The sequence below is a fragment of the Candoia aspera genome, chromosome 1 (assembly GCF_035149785.1).
Source record: "Candoia aspera isolate rCanAsp1 chromosome 1, rCanAsp1.hap2, whole genome shotgun sequence".
Classification (NCBI taxonomy): Eukaryota; Metazoa; Chordata; class Lepidosauria; order Squamata; family Boidae; genus Candoia; species Candoia aspera.
The window spans coordinates 136,413,175-136,431,068 of record NC_086153.1 but is presented as its reverse complement, the minus strand read 5'-3'; the positions used below and the strand labels follow the sequence as shown (position 1 = coordinate 136,431,068).

At 40.5% G+C, this 17,894-nt stretch overlaps 1 protein-coding gene across 1 annotated transcript; it reads left to right on the top strand.

Annotated features, from left to right (window-relative positions):
• The first annotated feature begins 425 nt into the window (after positions 1-425).
• RNASEH1 (ribonuclease H1) lies at positions 426-14,247 on the top strand. The gene is made up of 8 exons (XM_063314085.1): positions 426-733; positions 2,182-2,303; positions 5,613-5,807; positions 8,083-8,182; positions 9,207-9,261; positions 12,038-12,122; positions 13,190-13,314; positions 13,638-14,247. Exons 1-8 carry the CDS (start codon positions 609-611, stop codon positions 13,722-13,724), a joined length of 894 nt encoding a protein of 297 aa, XP_063170155.1. The 5' UTR covers positions 426-608; the 3' UTR covers positions 13,725-14,247.
• The last annotated feature ends 3,647 nt before the right edge of the window (positions 14,248-17,894 follow it).

Below are 17,894 nucleotides of genomic sequence, written 5' to 3'. Positions count from 1 at the left end.
GTCGAGGCCATGTACTCCTATTGCAGCTCAGAAGTAAGCCGTGCTGAATTTAATGCAGATCAAACGGTTACCATTCCGGCCTGCGACTATCAAAGTGAAATAAGCGTCACTTTCCCGCCTTCAAGACAAACGCGAAAAGGTCACGCATGCGCACACGCAAAGCTCGCTTGAGTAGTTCCACACTTTCGGAGGCAGAAACCGGGAGTAGGGGGGAAAAAACCCTGCTTTAGCGCTTGCGCAGAAACTACTTTCGTTCTCGAGGGCATCTTAAAGTTTATTAGGCCTGGTCATAGAGACGGAGAAGCAGAGCGTTTTTCCGGTTTCTACTTGAATGCCGCTCTGGGTAGCGCCTTCCTGCCGAGACGTCAGCTACCTCTGTTACTGCGCTACCGTCAACCACGTGAGTTCCGCTTGAGAATCGGAAGTATTACTACCCATTATTTGCGTCTCCGGTTCTCGGTCCCGGAGCTGCGACATCTCCTTGACGGCGCCCGATTATTTGGTCATCCGGCAGCGTGGATCCTGAGTTCCGTCGAACCCCGAGAGAGAGACGGGGAGGCAGCGGTCGGCTAGATGGGAGGGGGCAGGAGGAGGCGGGGCTAGTTATTATGTTGCGCCGGATCCTGGCTCTGCTCGTTCATCCATTTTTGCCCCCCGGTTCTGGAACTCTCGGTAGCGGTGGCATGTTCTATGCGGTGCGGAGAGGCAGGAAAATTGGAGTGTATCCCACTTGGTGAGTACCTGCCCGTCTTTTCTCCCACTCCGTAATGTTTCAGACTCTCATCCCTTTAAAGCAAGAATCCTTAGTTGCAATTCTTCTCGAAGGCTTTACTTTTTCCCTTCTTTTTATCTTCCGAACAGCCCTGTACGATGGGATAAGCTGCGAAGTAGAGTTCAGCCGGTTGAGGGACTTCGAGGAGATAGCCTTGATTCTGGGTCTTCCCTTAAAGGCTTCATTAACTATATATTAGATTTATGCCATACTGGGTGATTCTGTTCCCCAAAGTGTCATTGGGTCAGTGAAATATAACAGTTGCAACTTACTACGTATGTATTTATCTATTTATATAACTGCCCATCTCACTGGGTGGCGTACAATAAAAAGCAAATCATAAAAAAAGTCAACAATTTAAAAAATTCTACAATTAAAAACAATCAGGATTACTAGTAACAGCGTAGCCGAGAGAGTTATATTGTATAGGCAATATGGCCATCTCTCTAATTCACCACTTCCTTGAGATCCTCAAGCCTGTTGACATAACCACATTCATTCATTCAATTTGTGTGGCTGCCCAACTCAGCAAGTGACTCTGGGCAGTGAGGTATAAAAGCAATAGATCTCTCAAGGAAGATGGAGAAGATGAGAAGCTGTTAAGTAGAAGTTGCTTGCTGTTAACATTGAACCTTAAAAACAAAGCGAAGTCATTTATTCCCATGTTCAAATACTCACTGAGCCATTAAGTTCACCAGGTAGTTTGGAGCCAGTCATATCCTTCAATCTTACTTAATCTTACAAAGATGTTGTGATAATTAGCAAGGAGAAGATGGTGTTCCCACCTCTGAGCTTCTAAAAAGAAATATAAATAAAGACTTATATGGACATTATTACAACTAAGTTTTCTGAGATTCAGTTTCAAGGAAATATGTTTTGGCTCTCTGAAAATGTCATCCTGTACAAGTTTACTCAGAAGAAGTCAAGTTGAATTCAATAATACACCAAATGTGTACATAAGATTACAAGTCTGAGAGTTCATAAATAGACTTTTTGGGACTACTTGTACAAATGTATTTGTGGGAGAGAAGAAGAGACTGGAGATGATATGCAGCTTTAAACCCTGGAAATTGTCATCCAGGGCTTCCCCTACGTCTATCACATTCCTTCCTTTTTTCATGCTGAATGATCGGTTGCTTTCCAGTATAGACTGTGACTTGAACTGTAAAATATATTAAGCAAACCTATGGAAGAAATTTCTCCAATTCTGTCTTCATTTCACATAGTTCTAAAAAGAAAAAAACTTGACTGTATTTAAATTTCCCTAAATTGACTTATTTTGGAATCTAAGCCAATATATTCTTCACTTAAAGGAAATTAGAAAGGAAGCTAAGATTTCCTATGTACAGAATTTGTGGTATTGTAATCTAAACAACATGGCCTCTCTTTTTATCACTGTATTTTGACAGGAAGGAATGTAAAGAACAAGTTGATAAATATCAACATGCCAGCTTCAAGAAGTTTGCAACAGAGAAAGAAGCTTGGGCTTTTATAAATGAAGAGTCAACAGAATCATCCATTTCTTTAACAGGTAAACTCTTTAGAAAAAAACTGTTGCATAGCAGAAATATAGAAAAAGTTTTCTGATAATTAATGAGAGTATGCTAGATGTAATGAAAAGTAAGTAGGACGAGCTGTGTATTCAAATGAAATTCAGAACTCCAGTGAGCTGGTTATATCTCCAGAAAATAATTTTAAATGTATTTACCTCCAGATGTAGGTAGGCTGGTTGTTATTTTAAATCAAATCAATCATCAATCAGTCTTGAGAGCCAGTTTGGTCTAATGGTTAAGGTTCTGGGCTAGAAACCAGGAGACTGAGAGTTCTAGTCCTGCCTTAGGCATGAAAGCTGGCTGGGTGACCTTGGGCCAGTCACACACACTCAGCCCAACTCGGTGCAATATAGTCTAGCCTCCTCGTGGTGCACCCCGGGCAACGTGACTTGTCACAGCTAAATTGTCTACACATCTGGCTGCTGGACCTCACAAGGATTTCCCAGCAAGAAAAAGCAGCAGGAACACCGAACTGCTATGCCATACGATTTTAAAAAAATCAGTCTTAAAATTATCTTGCTTTTTAAAGTAGAATTGATGAGCAGGACTTTAATACTGTGGTAAAAATGAAAAGTTATAGCTGAAAGAATAAGGCAAGGCAAGGGTTTTCAAAATCATGCCATGCTTTCCTGTAGATAAAGTGGTCTGAAAAATGTAATGTTACAATGATAATTTTCCTCTGCTTGCCTTCAGATAAGTTATTTGTATCTTTTGGAACCTGGGCAAAGAGGGATGCATTATAGGCACTATGAAGTGATTTGATTTGATTTGATTTGATTTGATTTGATTTGATTTGATTGATTTGATTTGATTAGCTGCCCATCTCAGTACATGACTCTGGGTAGCTCACAACATTAAAACAAATAAAAATATATACAAATAGAAAATAAACAAGAAATAAAACACACGGCAGCTGGAGAAGTTAGGATAGATGTAGACAAGTAGGGAGGTGGCTTTGAAGAAGGAATTTAACAGCTGTTGTGTAAGCATCAGCTTAACCCAGTTAGATGGGAGGGAGGATAAAAATTAAAATTGATGCACATTTATTGTCTTTGGTTAAAAGAGAGAGAGAATCTCTGTCAGGTTTTAAAGATTCTGTTATTGCACCATATACCAATAAAGCTCCAGTAGTTTATGTGGTGTCTGTTTCCTAAGCTGGTCTACCCCAGAGGGCTGACAGTAGGCCCACTGAACAGTGGAATTTTTTGAGAAAACAAGGAATCAGGCAGCAGACCTGACAAATCTATATTTATAAAAGCCTAAGGTTTGGGATTTTTCATTTAATAGAGAAGGATCTTCTATCTCAGACTCCAAAAACAGAGCCAATGAGAATGGGATAATTCCACCTCTTCTAGACTTTTGCCTTCTAAACTTAGGCAGCATATGTGCCGAGTGTTGGGCAACATCTCCCATTACTCTAAAATCTGGATCTTTTCTAATGAAGTTTATATTATGCTTGCTATTAGTATTATGCAAAATCTGAGCACCATAAAGAAGCTGAGAAATAACCTTAGCAAGAAAGATCTTGCAATCACCTACTCAACAGTCTTCCCTAAGAGGATTGGATGAAAATGGATGGGTGCTGGATTCTGCTAGAATGAGCAATAGTTTCTTGAGGAGGGGCTGGACCACTACCTCCTTCAGAGCTGGTAGAACCACTCCCTCTCTCAGGGATGTGTTCACTGCTGTATGGACCCCAACCACATGTCATCTTCAGCGGGGAGCCTTGTCCAGCAAGGAGGCATGGACCTAAAACACAAGTGGTCACACAGTCCCAAGGACCATGTCTACTCCTTCAGGACTAACAGGCTCAAATTCTTCCAGATAACAGGGCTAGACTGTGCCTTATCACCTCCATAGGACCTACACAGCTGGCATCCATCTCAGAGTGATTCTGAGCAACTATCCAACAGATGCATAGAATAGTCCTCACAGTGGCCTTGCAGATACTCCCTTGGTCCCTCCTTGCCCAGGAGTGACTGAGTCGATAAAGCCACTGGCTGGTAATCTGTTGATGCAGAAAGGATTACCTCATGGTTTAAGAGGCCTTAAAGCCTCTTTCTCTTCCTTGGTCAGGTTCACACTTCGTCTTCTACCAACAGCCCTCTTGGCATCTCTACCACCACTTCATCTCTCAAGGCTCTTTCAAAAACCAGGGGACTCTCCGGGCTCCACGAGCAGCAAGAATTATTTAATCTTACTTAATTAATCTTTAAAGGCATCCTTGCTGTTTAGCGTTCCATAGTCATTGGCATCTCCAGCTATTCATACAGTATCTTCTGTTGGTTGGCGGATATAAGATGCACAGAAACATGTTCTTGGGTAATGAATAAAATTCCTTCTCTTTCTTCCAGACAAATGCAATAGTGGCACGAAAACTAAATAGATTAAGTGCTGTGCTGGTGATAGAGTCGCTTGTGCTGTGTACTATACTATCTTCTGATACTAGTGTTTAAACCATTGTTGGTAGCCAAATCCTATCTTTTAGTTAGAAGTTAGACATGCATATCTTAGATATGAAGGCTATCTCTGTTATCTTTTTTATTTTATTTATCTCTTTACTATCCCGCCTTTATTATTTTTATAAATAACTCAAGGCGGTGAACATACCGAATACTCCTTCCTCCTCCTATTTTCCCTACAACAACAACAACCCTGTGAGGTGAGCTGGGCTGAGAGAGAGGGACTGGCCCAGGGTCACCCAGCTGGCTTTCATGCCTAAGGCGGGACTAGAACTCTCGATCTCCTGGTTTCTAGCTGGGTGCCTTAACCACTAGACCAAACTGGCTCTTTGATAGCACTTTCTTATGATAGCACTTTCAAAAGTCTACATTACTAGTTAGGGTCTACATTACTAGTCTACATTACACCGAGTTGGGCTGAGAGAGGGGGACTGGCCCAAGGTCACCCAGCCAGCTTTCATGCCTAAGGTGGGACTAGGACTCTCCATCTCCTGGTTTCTAGCCCAGAACCTTAACCACTAGACCAAACTGGCTCTCTTTTACCTTTTGATTAATGAATGGATAAAGAGAAAGGATTATCTGTTAATATTGTATATGTGAATTATTTTTCTTAAAGTTATTCTACATTTTAAATTGATTTTTTTAGATTTGTAAATTTGATGAGGCTTGCACAACTATTAAACAAGAAAAGCTTCATGTGAAAAGAGCTTTGGATCTGTGAGTTAAACTGATTAAAATGTTTTTGTGAGAAACTCCATTGAGGTTCTTTGATGTGAACATTACACTTTCAATTTGGTATTTGTATAACTTTGTTTTTTCTCTAAGGCCTTGGTAATACACCTGAAAAGCAGAAGAATAATAGCCCTTGGAGTAACAAGGCTACATCTCAGTCAGATTATACAAGATCGTACAAAAGACCACATGAAGAGCTTTCAGAGAACAAAATTACGAATAAGCGTGTAAAATATACAGAAGTTCCTTATACTCCTTCAGCAAATAAGAATGAATTCGTATATATAGGTAACTCCTCTCTTTCTGCAAATTATTATAGTGCCTTTGGATCTGTTTTGTATGATTTTTTTTCCCTTGGTGAAAGAACTTTATGTCCTTACTCTTACGCAGCTTGGTATTAGTGTATTGCTTCTATGCCAAATAACTATAAGAGGTGCAGGAATTTGGGGTTCACATGCTGCAAGTTCTGTAAGTATCTAAAATGGATACTGGGGAAGATGGAAGAAAGAAAGCTAGCAAAGGATCAAAATAAGCAAATAAGGGGCAATGTTTCCTTAACCATGATTGTTGGGAATGGGAGCAAAATGAAAGGCTTTGAGGGGAAAATAGGCTTTGAAAATGGATTTGAGGGGAAGGAATTCCATCCAATTATAAATTTACATATTGATTCTTTTCCAACAGTGGGGGGAAGTTATCCAAAGCTGAATTGTGCCTTTCTTCTGCTCTAGCAGGCATGACAAAAACCATAGGGGAGAGGAACCCTCTGAGTTAGTTTTCCAGTCCTGCCTGCTCAGTTCACAGGTTGCTTAGACATTCCTACTTTCCATTTTCCTTCTTGCCTAATACAATCTCTGAGAGATCACACAGGATGGCATCCACACTGGAGTCTTCAGGCAAGCATTCCAGAGGCTGAGATCACCAGCCTTGGGGTTCTGTCCTTCACTCAAGCTATTTTTGCAGGAGGTCTGACCATCCACCTAGTGCTTCTCCCTCTATAATGCCCCAGATTCATCTTACATCTGTAGAAGGCCTGAATTGACAGATATCTGCCATGTGATGCCATTCTGTGTGGCATCTCAGGCATGGTTGTGGGGAACTGAGAATAAGAAGAATGGACTCTGGAATGAAGAGCTGCTGATTCCTCCTCCATTAGAGATGGGGTTGATTCTCCTTACACATGGAGTTCTGCCACTGGGTTTAGACCAATAATAATTCTTCTCTCCATTTGGTCCCCTCAGTTCTTCCTCTGCCCTAGTTCCTTAGCATGCTTGCCAGACCATGGCCTAATATGTTTTCATCATAGATGTGATCTTACCAGGGATCAGTAGTTTTCATTGACTTTGCTACCTCCATCATTCATAGATTTTACTCCTGAGATATTCATGTGGCTTTTAAGGCATTGGTTACTACTCCATGTGAGTCACTTTAGAAAGGGCTCTTCAGGTGTCTGTCCTGCAAAGGAGCTTTCTTATTGCTTCAATCTGATGTGTTCTGGAACTAGTGACCCTATCAGTTTGCAGTAAGATATTTTTTCTGAATTCTTTGGTAATTTAAACTAATCCAACATTTATGTCCGAAATCAATTCTGTTTTATCAGTTGCAGTTGTGGCTTGCCCTCATCTGGTGTAGGAGACTAGAAAAAGACTGGCATAAGCTATACAAGAACTTTGACATTCACATTATTTGTTTTATTTCAAGTTTACTGTTGGGGTACAGGGTGTCTACTATAACCATCTTGGAATCGATCCAGCCTTCAGAGCTTGCTGTGAATCATGGTCACAGCAAGAATCATGGTCCATTCCACTAGAGTGCAGCCATTACTAACAGTGTTCCTCTTTTAGGTATTTGTAATCATGTAATCACATAGCTGCGTGATTCATTTTATCTTCCTTTTACATTGCAAGCCTTGGCTAATGTTATCTTCAGCAGGAAGGTTTTTCAGTAGTGTGTGATGTGCTGGGTGTAAGTTCCTACTTGACTGAAACCACCCTGTTTAGTCCTAGCTGCAGATACTATCCTCCACTGTGTGAAATTGGAAGCACAGAGATCCTTTTCCTACTATGGATGGAGGGTTAGTCGGTGTTCCCTTGATGAGACTTTCTCTGAACATGGAGATCTTGCTCTTTTCTGGCCTTGGAGCTCTCATTTTAATTGTTATTCCCATCAATTGGCTCGGAGGGTTTTTGCCCTCTTCTATAAGGATAGTGAGGAACATTTGAACTTGCCTGCTGCAGGAAGGAGAACCCAGCCTTAGGTACCTTCCTCCACTGTATAAAAGAATATTCCTGGTAATTTCAGTGGGTCTGTTCTCCCAGACTTATTTTTAGTGTTGGCAATTTATTAGCTACAGTTTTCAGTTTTGAGTTCCATTATATAGTTTGCTTAGATAATACCATAGTTACACGGTTTTGCTAAAAATGGCTAAATACGATATATCATATTCTGAAGTAGGTTTATTACCTGTATTTAAATGCAGTTTCTAGAAACAACAATCTATCTAAATTGTTTAGGAAATTTGAATGGCATTGTGTTGTGCTGTTTTAATGCAAATTTGCCTTTATAGGCGATTACACAGTTGTTTATACAGACGGATGTTGTTCGGGTAATGGGCGCCTTAAAGCACGTGCTGGGACAGGTGTATATTGGGGACCTGATCATCCTCTGTGAGTAAGCTATTTTTCTTTATTTCTGCTAGGAGAGATTTTGGCAGGCATCATGTGTGATCTTCACTATAGCTTTACAAATATATCATGCATGATGAACTCTGAAGAGGAGTGGATGTAATGTCAGATGGGGAGACTGAGAGGATGTTTGGACAACCTTTTTAATACCATTTGTTTCATGGCTGGTCACTGTGAAACTTGGAGACAAATTGGCAGTGCAGCTTTCAGAGGGAAGAAGCAAATTGAGTAACACCTGTCCAGAGCAAGCCCTGGACTCACCCACCTTTGAAGTGCAAACTTTGCCATGCATTCAAAGCATAACATACCCCTCAAACCAACAGAAGTTCTCATATCTGCTCTTAGCAGCTGCCATTCATTTAAAAAGTGGACACTATTGACTACAGACCATGCCATGTAGACAACCATTTTACCTATGCCCAAATTATGAGTGTGTAAGTCAGGTGAGTACAGTAGTCCTCATTTAATGACCACTCATTCAGTGACCATTTCAAGTTACAACAGCGCTGAATGAGGGGACTTACAACTGGTCCATGAAGTTGCAGCCATCACAGCGCCCCTGTGGTCACGTGATCGTGATTTGGGTGCTTGGCAACCAGCCCACATTTATGATGGTCGCAGCATCCCGCAATCATGGGATCGCCATTTGCAGCTTTCCCTGCCGACTTCCCAAAAGCAAAGTCAATGGGGAAGCTGGTAGGAGGTTGCAAGTCATGGTCACGTGACATCTCACTTAATGACTGTGTGTGATTTGCTTAACAATGGCAACCAAGAATTCCCAGAACTGCTGTTGTAAGTTGGAGTGGTTACGTGATTTTTCAATTTATGACTACGTCACTTAGCAATGGAGTTGCCAGTCCAATTACCATCATTAAGCGAGGACATGTAATGAAATAATTCTGTAATTTAGTCTAAGGTACCTTTTATAACACACCTAGTTTTGTCTGGAATCACATTTTGACTTAATGCTGTTTTCAGTAATTTTACTGTACATTGTCCTTCACAGAAATAATAGCGAAAGACTTCCTGGACGGCAAACAAATCAAAGAGCTGAAATACATGTAAGCAATGACTGAATTAATGTAAAACTTCTGCAACAAGGCTATGTTCAAATTATTTAATTTTGCTAGGAATACAGTCTGATATTTGTTCATCTACAAGGGATCTGATACTTGTTCATCTACAAGGGATTGATCTGTACTACTATAAAATGGAAAGCCTTACTATTCATGTCCACTGTACAGGTAGTCCTCACTTAACAACCACTCATTCAGTGACCATTTAATGTTACAACAGTGCTGAATGAGTGGTACTTATGACCAGTCCTCGCACTTACCATTGTCACGGTGTCCCCATGGTCATATGATCAAAATTCAGGCACTCGGCAACCAGCCCTCTTTTCTGACTATCGCAGATTCCTGTAGTCAACATGATTGCCATTTGCAGCTTTACCTGCCGGCCTCCAACAAGCAAAGTCTATGGGGAAACCAGCAGGAAATCATGAGACACGGTAATGTGAAGTCCTTGCTTAGCTATCTGTGCAGTCCTTGCTTAACGGCTGCTGTGAAAATGCCATCGTGGTCGCATGGGGTCCTTGCTTAACGATCCCATTGCTCAGCAGTGGAGTTTCAGTCCCAGTTAGGTACATTAAGCGAGGACTACCTGTATATTATTGGAGCATTTCTGCCAGGCTTCAATATTTTGCTTTTATGCCAATCTGGAGTGTATAGTGCCATTTCAACTCCAAGGGATATGAATGATGCAGATAATCTTGGTCCATTTTATTCTGCTTTTGGAGCAGTTTTTGCCAAGAACCAGAAGTTAAAGTGAATGTATTCCTCTTGGCTTTAGATTGCTTGTTAGCTTTCAGTACCATCGATTATGGTATATTTCTGAGCTATCTGGGTAGGATGCAAGTTGGAGTTACTGTTTTACAGTGGTTGTGGTCCTCCTTGGATTGGTAATGCTGGGGAAGGATTCTTATTCGTTCAATGAGTGTTGGCATGTGGATCCTATCCACAGGACCCTGTCTTGCTCTCAAACTTGCATCTAGTATTGCTGGATAAAATTATTCATAGGGTTTTGCAGTGTGATGCAGCTTTTATGGAAGATACCCAACTCTTACCCTTTCCACTGACTGGCAGTTGTTCAAATTTTGTAGCAGTGTCTGATGTGGCAGTAATGGATTTAATGTGGCCAAACATGCTGAATTGTGATTTATACTGGATAGTGGTGCTATTCATTAGTCCAAAGGCAGAACAGTATGTATTCAGTCCTTTACTGAGTGTGATTATTTTAAATGTCCTCTCATAGTCTCGGTATACTTCTTAAACCTTCACCCCTTTATTTAATATCCATGAGAGGTTTCCAAGAAAGAGGTGCTGGAAGCTAGTGTGATCATCACAAGCTTTATTGAAGGTGAACACTTATAGGATAGGAGTAAACATGCAAAGCTACCTGGAATGGACACCACTATGTATGTATGCAATGTTCTGCCATGGCACATCCATACCAGGGGGTGGGTTTGCAAAGCTTCTACACCTAACACACTGAGCATTCATTAATCATGGGTGCCAAACAGACTGTCAGTTAAAAATGTGTGAGAAACTAGCTTATCAGCCTGTGTAAGGCCTTTTCTGTTAACTCAGTATCTCTGCACCTGGCATTACTCCCCAGGTATATACCCAGGCCGCGCTATGCTCTACATCGACTATTGTTTATACTAAAAGTTCATTATTGGCTTAATTTGGTCCAGGGTAAACACTAGTGTGCCTGGTGAAGTTGTCTTTGGAGATGTCAGAGCTGGCCATGAGGACAAATGACTTATTGGAATATTGGAATATTTTCAGTGGGCAGCTGCTGTTGAAAAGTACCCGACAATTTCAGCTGGTCTGGAATGCCATGCCCAGGCTTTTGGCTGGGGCTCAGTGCCAAATAGCATGAGGTATCTTTGTAGGCACAATTCTGAGGGCTGGATTTCTCCTGTAAGATCAAACACAACATGGGACTGGGCTGTTTGAAAGACCACATACCAGGCTTTTAGGGTCCCGGGAATCCTTCTGTCCTGCCACCATGAGAGATAAGTAGGTGAAAACATGAGAAAGGACAATTTCAGTGGCTGCTGCCAGGCTTTGGGGTTTCCTGCCCAGGGAGGTCTCACTGATCCTGTCTCTTACGATTGTGTGGTGCTTCAGAGTCAAAGGAAGAAAAGGTGTGGATATGCAAATACGGCATCTGTCTACAACGCCTTAAATCAGCAGCATCTTCTCCCAGGATCACATGGCTGCCTTTTGCAGCTGCTGCACAATTCCTAAAACAAGATACATGTTGTTTAAAGGAGTTCAAGGCCCCTTTTTGCTTCAGATCCAAACTATTACCTTCATTTTTCTACAAGTATTCAGAAAATATTTTTATTCAGGCAGGCTCTGGTATGAGAATTTTGCCTCAGGAGTGGGTCAGGTTTAATGTTTTGGGTCTGATCTGTTCCGCTGATGTGTTTATTGTCACTGAAATAAAACTACAGTATCTTGAACTTGGAGGGGTTGTGATAGTCACGTGAACATTCATTTCATCCATCTACAGCAAGAAAATTAATGGCTAGCTGCACAGAAGGATGTATAAACCAATGAAATATTCATAAGAAAACTCAGTAAATGTCATGGTAAATATTCAGACATGGTTTACATCCTCAAAGGGGACTTGCACATATCTGTAGATGGAGAGTCCTGTACCACAATTGAATGGCAGCGATTTTGTGTGTTAACAGTTCTAAAACTAAAATCAATACTTGTTCAGCTTCCTCACTCCTGAAGTATGTTCTCTAAATGTTTTCTTCAGGCAGCTTGCAAGGCAATAGAACAAGCAAGGAGTCAAAATATCACAAAACTGGCAATCTATACTGACAGCAAATTCACCATTAATGGTAAGCATTTCAATTGCTGAGAAATGGTTATAAAGTGAAATAGCCCCTCCTTTAACAACAACAAGTTGCAGAAGGCATATATTCTCTTGTCTTACTGGACACAGTCAACATCCATCAAACTAATTTTTTCTGCAACTAAGAATGAGATTTTTTCCCTTTGCATTCCTTCATTCCTTCATTCATTTACTTACTTACTTGTTTAGAGAGCATCAACCCATTTCCTAAAGATGTGCTTTGGATTATCATGTAATATCTTTAAACGCTATTTGCATATGTGTGTTTTGTGTTTCCATTTAATTAAAACTAGCAAATGTTCTTTGTTAGGGGATATGTTGTTGACAGTAGCATTGGGACGAAGAGAGGCTACAGCTGCTATTCCTCTTCTCTCTCTCTCTCCCTCTCTCTCAATCTCATTCTCTCTCCCCTGCCCCCCCCCACCGCCACCCCAGCATGAGATTTGCCAGCCATTATTACCTGTCAGGATTTATCATCTTTCTATTTGCCTTCATTCAGTCCTAGTCTATGGTCTGACATTCAGTAACATATTGAAATTGCTCAGGTTGAAGATCTGATTTTCACTGGAGCCCCAGAAAAATGATGAAAATTTAGCTAATAGTAACTAAGCAAATAAATAAATGGCTTAAGATTTCAGAAGCAAAGGCTGGTAATGGGTTGATAAAGGAATTTGTCTGAATAAACCTTTATTTGGGGTCAGGATTGAATAACTGCAGAGAGATATCCATCTGTCAGATTTGGCATTAGCAATTTTGTTCACTCTGTTCTGACTGGCAAAACCAACTGATGTCAAACTAAATGATCAAAGATCACAAATCAAGTAGAACATAAATGATTTGTCTGGATTGCAATTACAAACCAGCTTGAACCAATATTTAGGGATTATATTTTGAACAGTTTTGGTTTATCAAACTGTTAGCCTCTTGGATCAGCTCAGTTACATGGGATTGTTTCAGATGGAAAGGCAGAGAAGGATTTCAGCAGATGTCCCAAAAGTTCTGAGGCAGTCATCTGAGTTACAGTCTTACTGTAGCAATCACTCTTTTTTATAGGTATGACAAACTGGATCCCAAACTGGAAGACTAATGGTTGGAAAACCAGAGCAGGAAAAGAAGTTACAAACAAAGAAGATTTTGAAAGGCTTGCTAAGCTTTCAGAAGGCATGGACATCCAGTGGGTAAGTAATGTTCCTCTAAAAACTGACTGAAGTTTTAAAGAAATTCACAGAATGCTGATTAAAGCACGGATCTTTAACAAAAGTAGCTATGATGGATAGCAACATGTAAAATGGATTATGTCAACCCAAAGGAAATAGATTGATTTGAAATCTCTGGCTGGGTTCATGCACTGTACCAAGCTATATAGTATGTTCTTTTTGACCCTCTGATATGAACGCTACATCATAAAGCATAGTGGAAGATAAGTGAATATTGCAGATAGTTGTAGAACACGCATTGTTATATGTCTGGAGTAATTAATTTGGACTCTTGTTATCAACAGATGCATGTTCCCGGTCATGCTGGCTTTCCTGGAAATGAAGCAGCTGATCGATTAGCAAGAGAAGGAGCTGGAAAATCATTATCTTAGCATTTTATAACCTAAATACTCCACATAGTGATAAGAATGAAGATTAAGATTATTTCACGTTAATTTTTGTTGAGTCTCCCTTTGCTTTAGAATAAAAGATGCAAAAATTTGGCTTAAACAGTGAAGAATGTAAATGCTTTTTATATTTCCTATGTGTTGCCAGAGCATCTCCTCCATTTCTCAATCTTTGTCTAAGAGTTGAGTGTTTGCATCATATTAATTATGTAAAATAGCAAATTGGGAAGTGTTAAAAAGTATATATGGAAAATACACAATATGTCATTTCTTGTTAACTTACTTTAATCTTACTGTCTTTACAAGACAATAGATAAAGGAAAGTACAATTCAAAATCAAAATTACTAGATCACAATAACCTTACCCAATAAAGTGCAAACTATATGTAAGGTCAGTGTTCACCTTTTCTTAAGTAGATTGCTTGAGAGCTTCTAATTTACATAAAATTATTATTGGTGCTGGCATACCTAATATATAATGCTGGCACAATAAGCTTTGTTTGTTATTTATTATTTTATTTGTTACATGTATATTCCACTGTTCATCAAGGAGTTTAAAGTGACCTAACAGGGACTTTTATACTGTACACCCCCCCCCCCAAAAAAAACCAGCTTGGTGAGGTAAATTGGGTCTGATTGGCCTCCAATCACGCTATGAATTTCTATAACTGAGGATGGATTTGAACCTAGGTCAGCCAGGTCCAAGTCCAGAATCTTAAAACACACTGGCCGTGTTTCTATAACTGATTTACTTTGTTTATATCCTGTTTTCCTCCAAAGTTCACACTGTTCCCTTCACACTCTGACAAGATGCAATATACACAGGAAGATAGAATCTGTTCCTACAATGATCAATTATTATAGCTTTTATATATAGCCTGTAGATCAGTGTTTCTCAACCTTGGCAACTTTAAATTGTGTGGACTTCAACTTCCAGCATGCTGGCTGGGGAATTCTGGGAGTTGAAGTCCACACAGCTTAAAGTTGCTGAGGTTGAGAAACACCGCTGTAGAGTTTGAAGATGTGTCTATTAATGCTTTCTAAGCAGGTGGGAGAGGTCAGGCAAGATTTGGTGCTATAGTTGAGCCATCTTACACCATTCCAGAAAACTAGAATGGTCACTTTTCAGCCATCACATCTCCTTTCAACGTAGGGTACATATTTAAGCTCTCTTAATGGAGATTCTTGACTTGCTTAGGGAGATTCAGATTTTGTACTTATATGTACAAAAAGTATAAAATATCTATTTCATAATGTGTTTATTTCAGAACAAGTTAAGTTAAATGTTTCAGCCTATCACTGCATGAAAGCATGTGCTTTTTTATGCCATAGTCCATCTTTTGGTTTAAAATACAGTACTATAGAGTTTTGTCTGGGATATGTTTGTGGCTTCAATAAGCCAACATTTCTAAATTAAATATGTATTGATTTCTCAGGATTGTAAAACAAGGTTGCTGTGCTCTGTATACTTGTACAAAACAGATCTTCATAGACAGTAGACTTTATTGCAATATAATATATAATTCCATCACAGAGCCATTTTAGCAGATTACACCTTTTAAAAAGAAATTATATACCCCATTATGAGACAGATTTGTCAAGATTTGATAGATTCCCTTGATTTTAATCTTGTTCTGAAAGGAGTGCAAAAGTATAAGACAAAATGCCATGTCCCTGGGATAGCAAATCGTTGCTTTATTCTTAATACTGCAGTGTGTTTCTCAGGGATCTGAGAAACTGATGGAGACAAATTTTCTGGTATCATTTAGTTACATAAAATAAATGTAGAGTAAATGTAGGAAAGTGAATTTAGAAACCTGTTACGTTACACATAGCTAATTGAGCAATAGGCAGATTTCATATGGAAGTAAGGGTAGGACTAGACTTCAACTATGTTGAAGCGGTATGCTCTTGTAAAGCCTTGCCATTTGACTTTGATGGTGATCTGGTTCTCTTAAGATTATTAATGACCTCTCACAACCAGGCCTCTTTCACCTCCCCTTCATCAATCAGAGTGTAGTGTTGATGGGTCTCTCCTTGAACTTACAAGGCAAAAGTCATTTGCTGATCTCCCTGAGAAACGATGGTGCAGAATTCACAACAGATGTTTCCATGCATGGCTGCCCCCACCCCCCTTCTGCTGAGGATACGGCTTGTTTTTCCAGGAGGAGGAGAAAGACATTCAAACTTGGGAGCAAGAGAAATACAGCCATTAATGGAATAGTCTAAATCAGCCTGTCTCAACCTTTTGGCCCTAAAGAACCCTTGAAATATTTTTCAGGCCTCGGGGAACCCCTGCACATTCAGACTCAAATACAGGCCAGAAGTTACCAAATTATAGTCATTTCATGTGTAGGCCTGTATATATGTATTGACAGTGCTCTTAAAGTAAAAATAAAGAATGAAACTTTTTAATGCGAAGTTGCCTGAATTTGAAATAATTTTTTAAATAAATTGTGATCTCCCAGGGAACCTCTAATGACCTCTTGTGGAAACTTAGGGTTCTATGGAACCCTGGTTGAGAAACCCTGATCTAAATGAACTGGTTGTGATAGGTCACAGGGATTACTTTCTTCAGGCAGTTGCAAAACACTTCTTTTTTACTTACTGGCCTAATACCCTTGCTTTTCTTAGAAACTGGGAGGGAAAGAGTGCAGTATTAGCCTTATTTCAGCTAATTTCACACAAGCTGAGTGTCGAGAAAAGTCATGTGCTTAATAAGTATTTCATAGTCCTTTGAAAACTTGAGTACGACAGCTGGCAAGATGAGGGTGCAAGTAGTAAGAAAGCAAATTAGGAGGTACATCCTTCAAATTTCAGAAACATTAATCCCCAGTACTATTTCCTTTTTTTAATCTTAGGAATCTAGCTTTAATTACAGGAGATACATTATGTTTGTTTGTTTATTCAATTTATATAGCTGCCCTTTTCACCTTTGTTACTCTGGGCAGCTTACAATTAATACATAAACAGTTCCAAAATAAAACAACTATACAAACAATACAAACAAAAACAATTTAAACAATAAAAAACCCCATACAGTACAGTACAGTACAGTCACCAGGACAGCAATCATTCAAAACAGTACAGGGAGTCCTCACTTAACAACTGCCCTGTTTAATGACCGTTCAAAGTCACATCTGCATTGAAAAAGTAATTTTACAACTGGTCTATAGATGACCATCACAGCATCCCTGTAGTCACATCATAGAGATTTGGGTGCTTTACAACCAGTGGGTGTTCGTAACCATCATGACATCCCACAGTCATGTGATCGCCATTTGCGTACTTCACAGCAAGCTTCCAACAAGCAGAGTCAAGGGAGAAGCTGACAGTAAAATCACAAGTTGCGGTCACATGATGTCTTACTTAACAAGAGTGGGTGATTGCTTAGCGACTACAGCAGAAGTTTGGTTATAAGCCTGTTGCAGTCACATGATGTCTTGCTTAACAACTGGGTCTCTTAGCGATAGAGTTGCCAGTCCCAATTGTGATAGTTAAGTGAGGACTGCCAAGTGCAGGTAGTCCTTGACTTCAGCGACCATTCAAAATTACGATGGCACTGAACGAGGGGGACTTGCAATAAGTCAGCAAAGTTATGGCCATCACAGCATCCCCACGGTCACATGATTGTGATCCGGGTGCCCAGCTCACGATTACGATGTTGCAGTGAGCTGTGCTCACGTGATCACCATTTGCGACCTTCCCTGGCAGCTTCCCACAAGCAAAGTCAATGGGGAAGCTGGCAGGGAAGTTGCAAGTCACTCCACTAAGTTGCACCTGCCACTTTTTCTCCCTAAGAACCTGACTATGGAGTATGAGATCCCTGGGATGCCTGCCTGTGCTTCCCAGCACCCACCCACTGTCCTTGCTGGCCCACACACTTCCCAGGGCCTGCCTGCACTCCCCAGAGCCCACCTGCCCTCCCCAGCACCTGTCTGCAGCCCTCTCCAGCCCACCCACACTCCCTAGTGCCCGCCCGTAGCATGCCCAACCCGCGCACCCCCCCCCCCACACCCTTACTCCTTACCTGGGATTCCCACCTCTTTCTGCTTAATGACCTGCATGGTCCTGGGGTTACGACGGCAATGGGCATTGCTGGGGTTGCCATCACTAAGCAGTGCAGTCACGTGACATCGTGCTTTATGACCACGT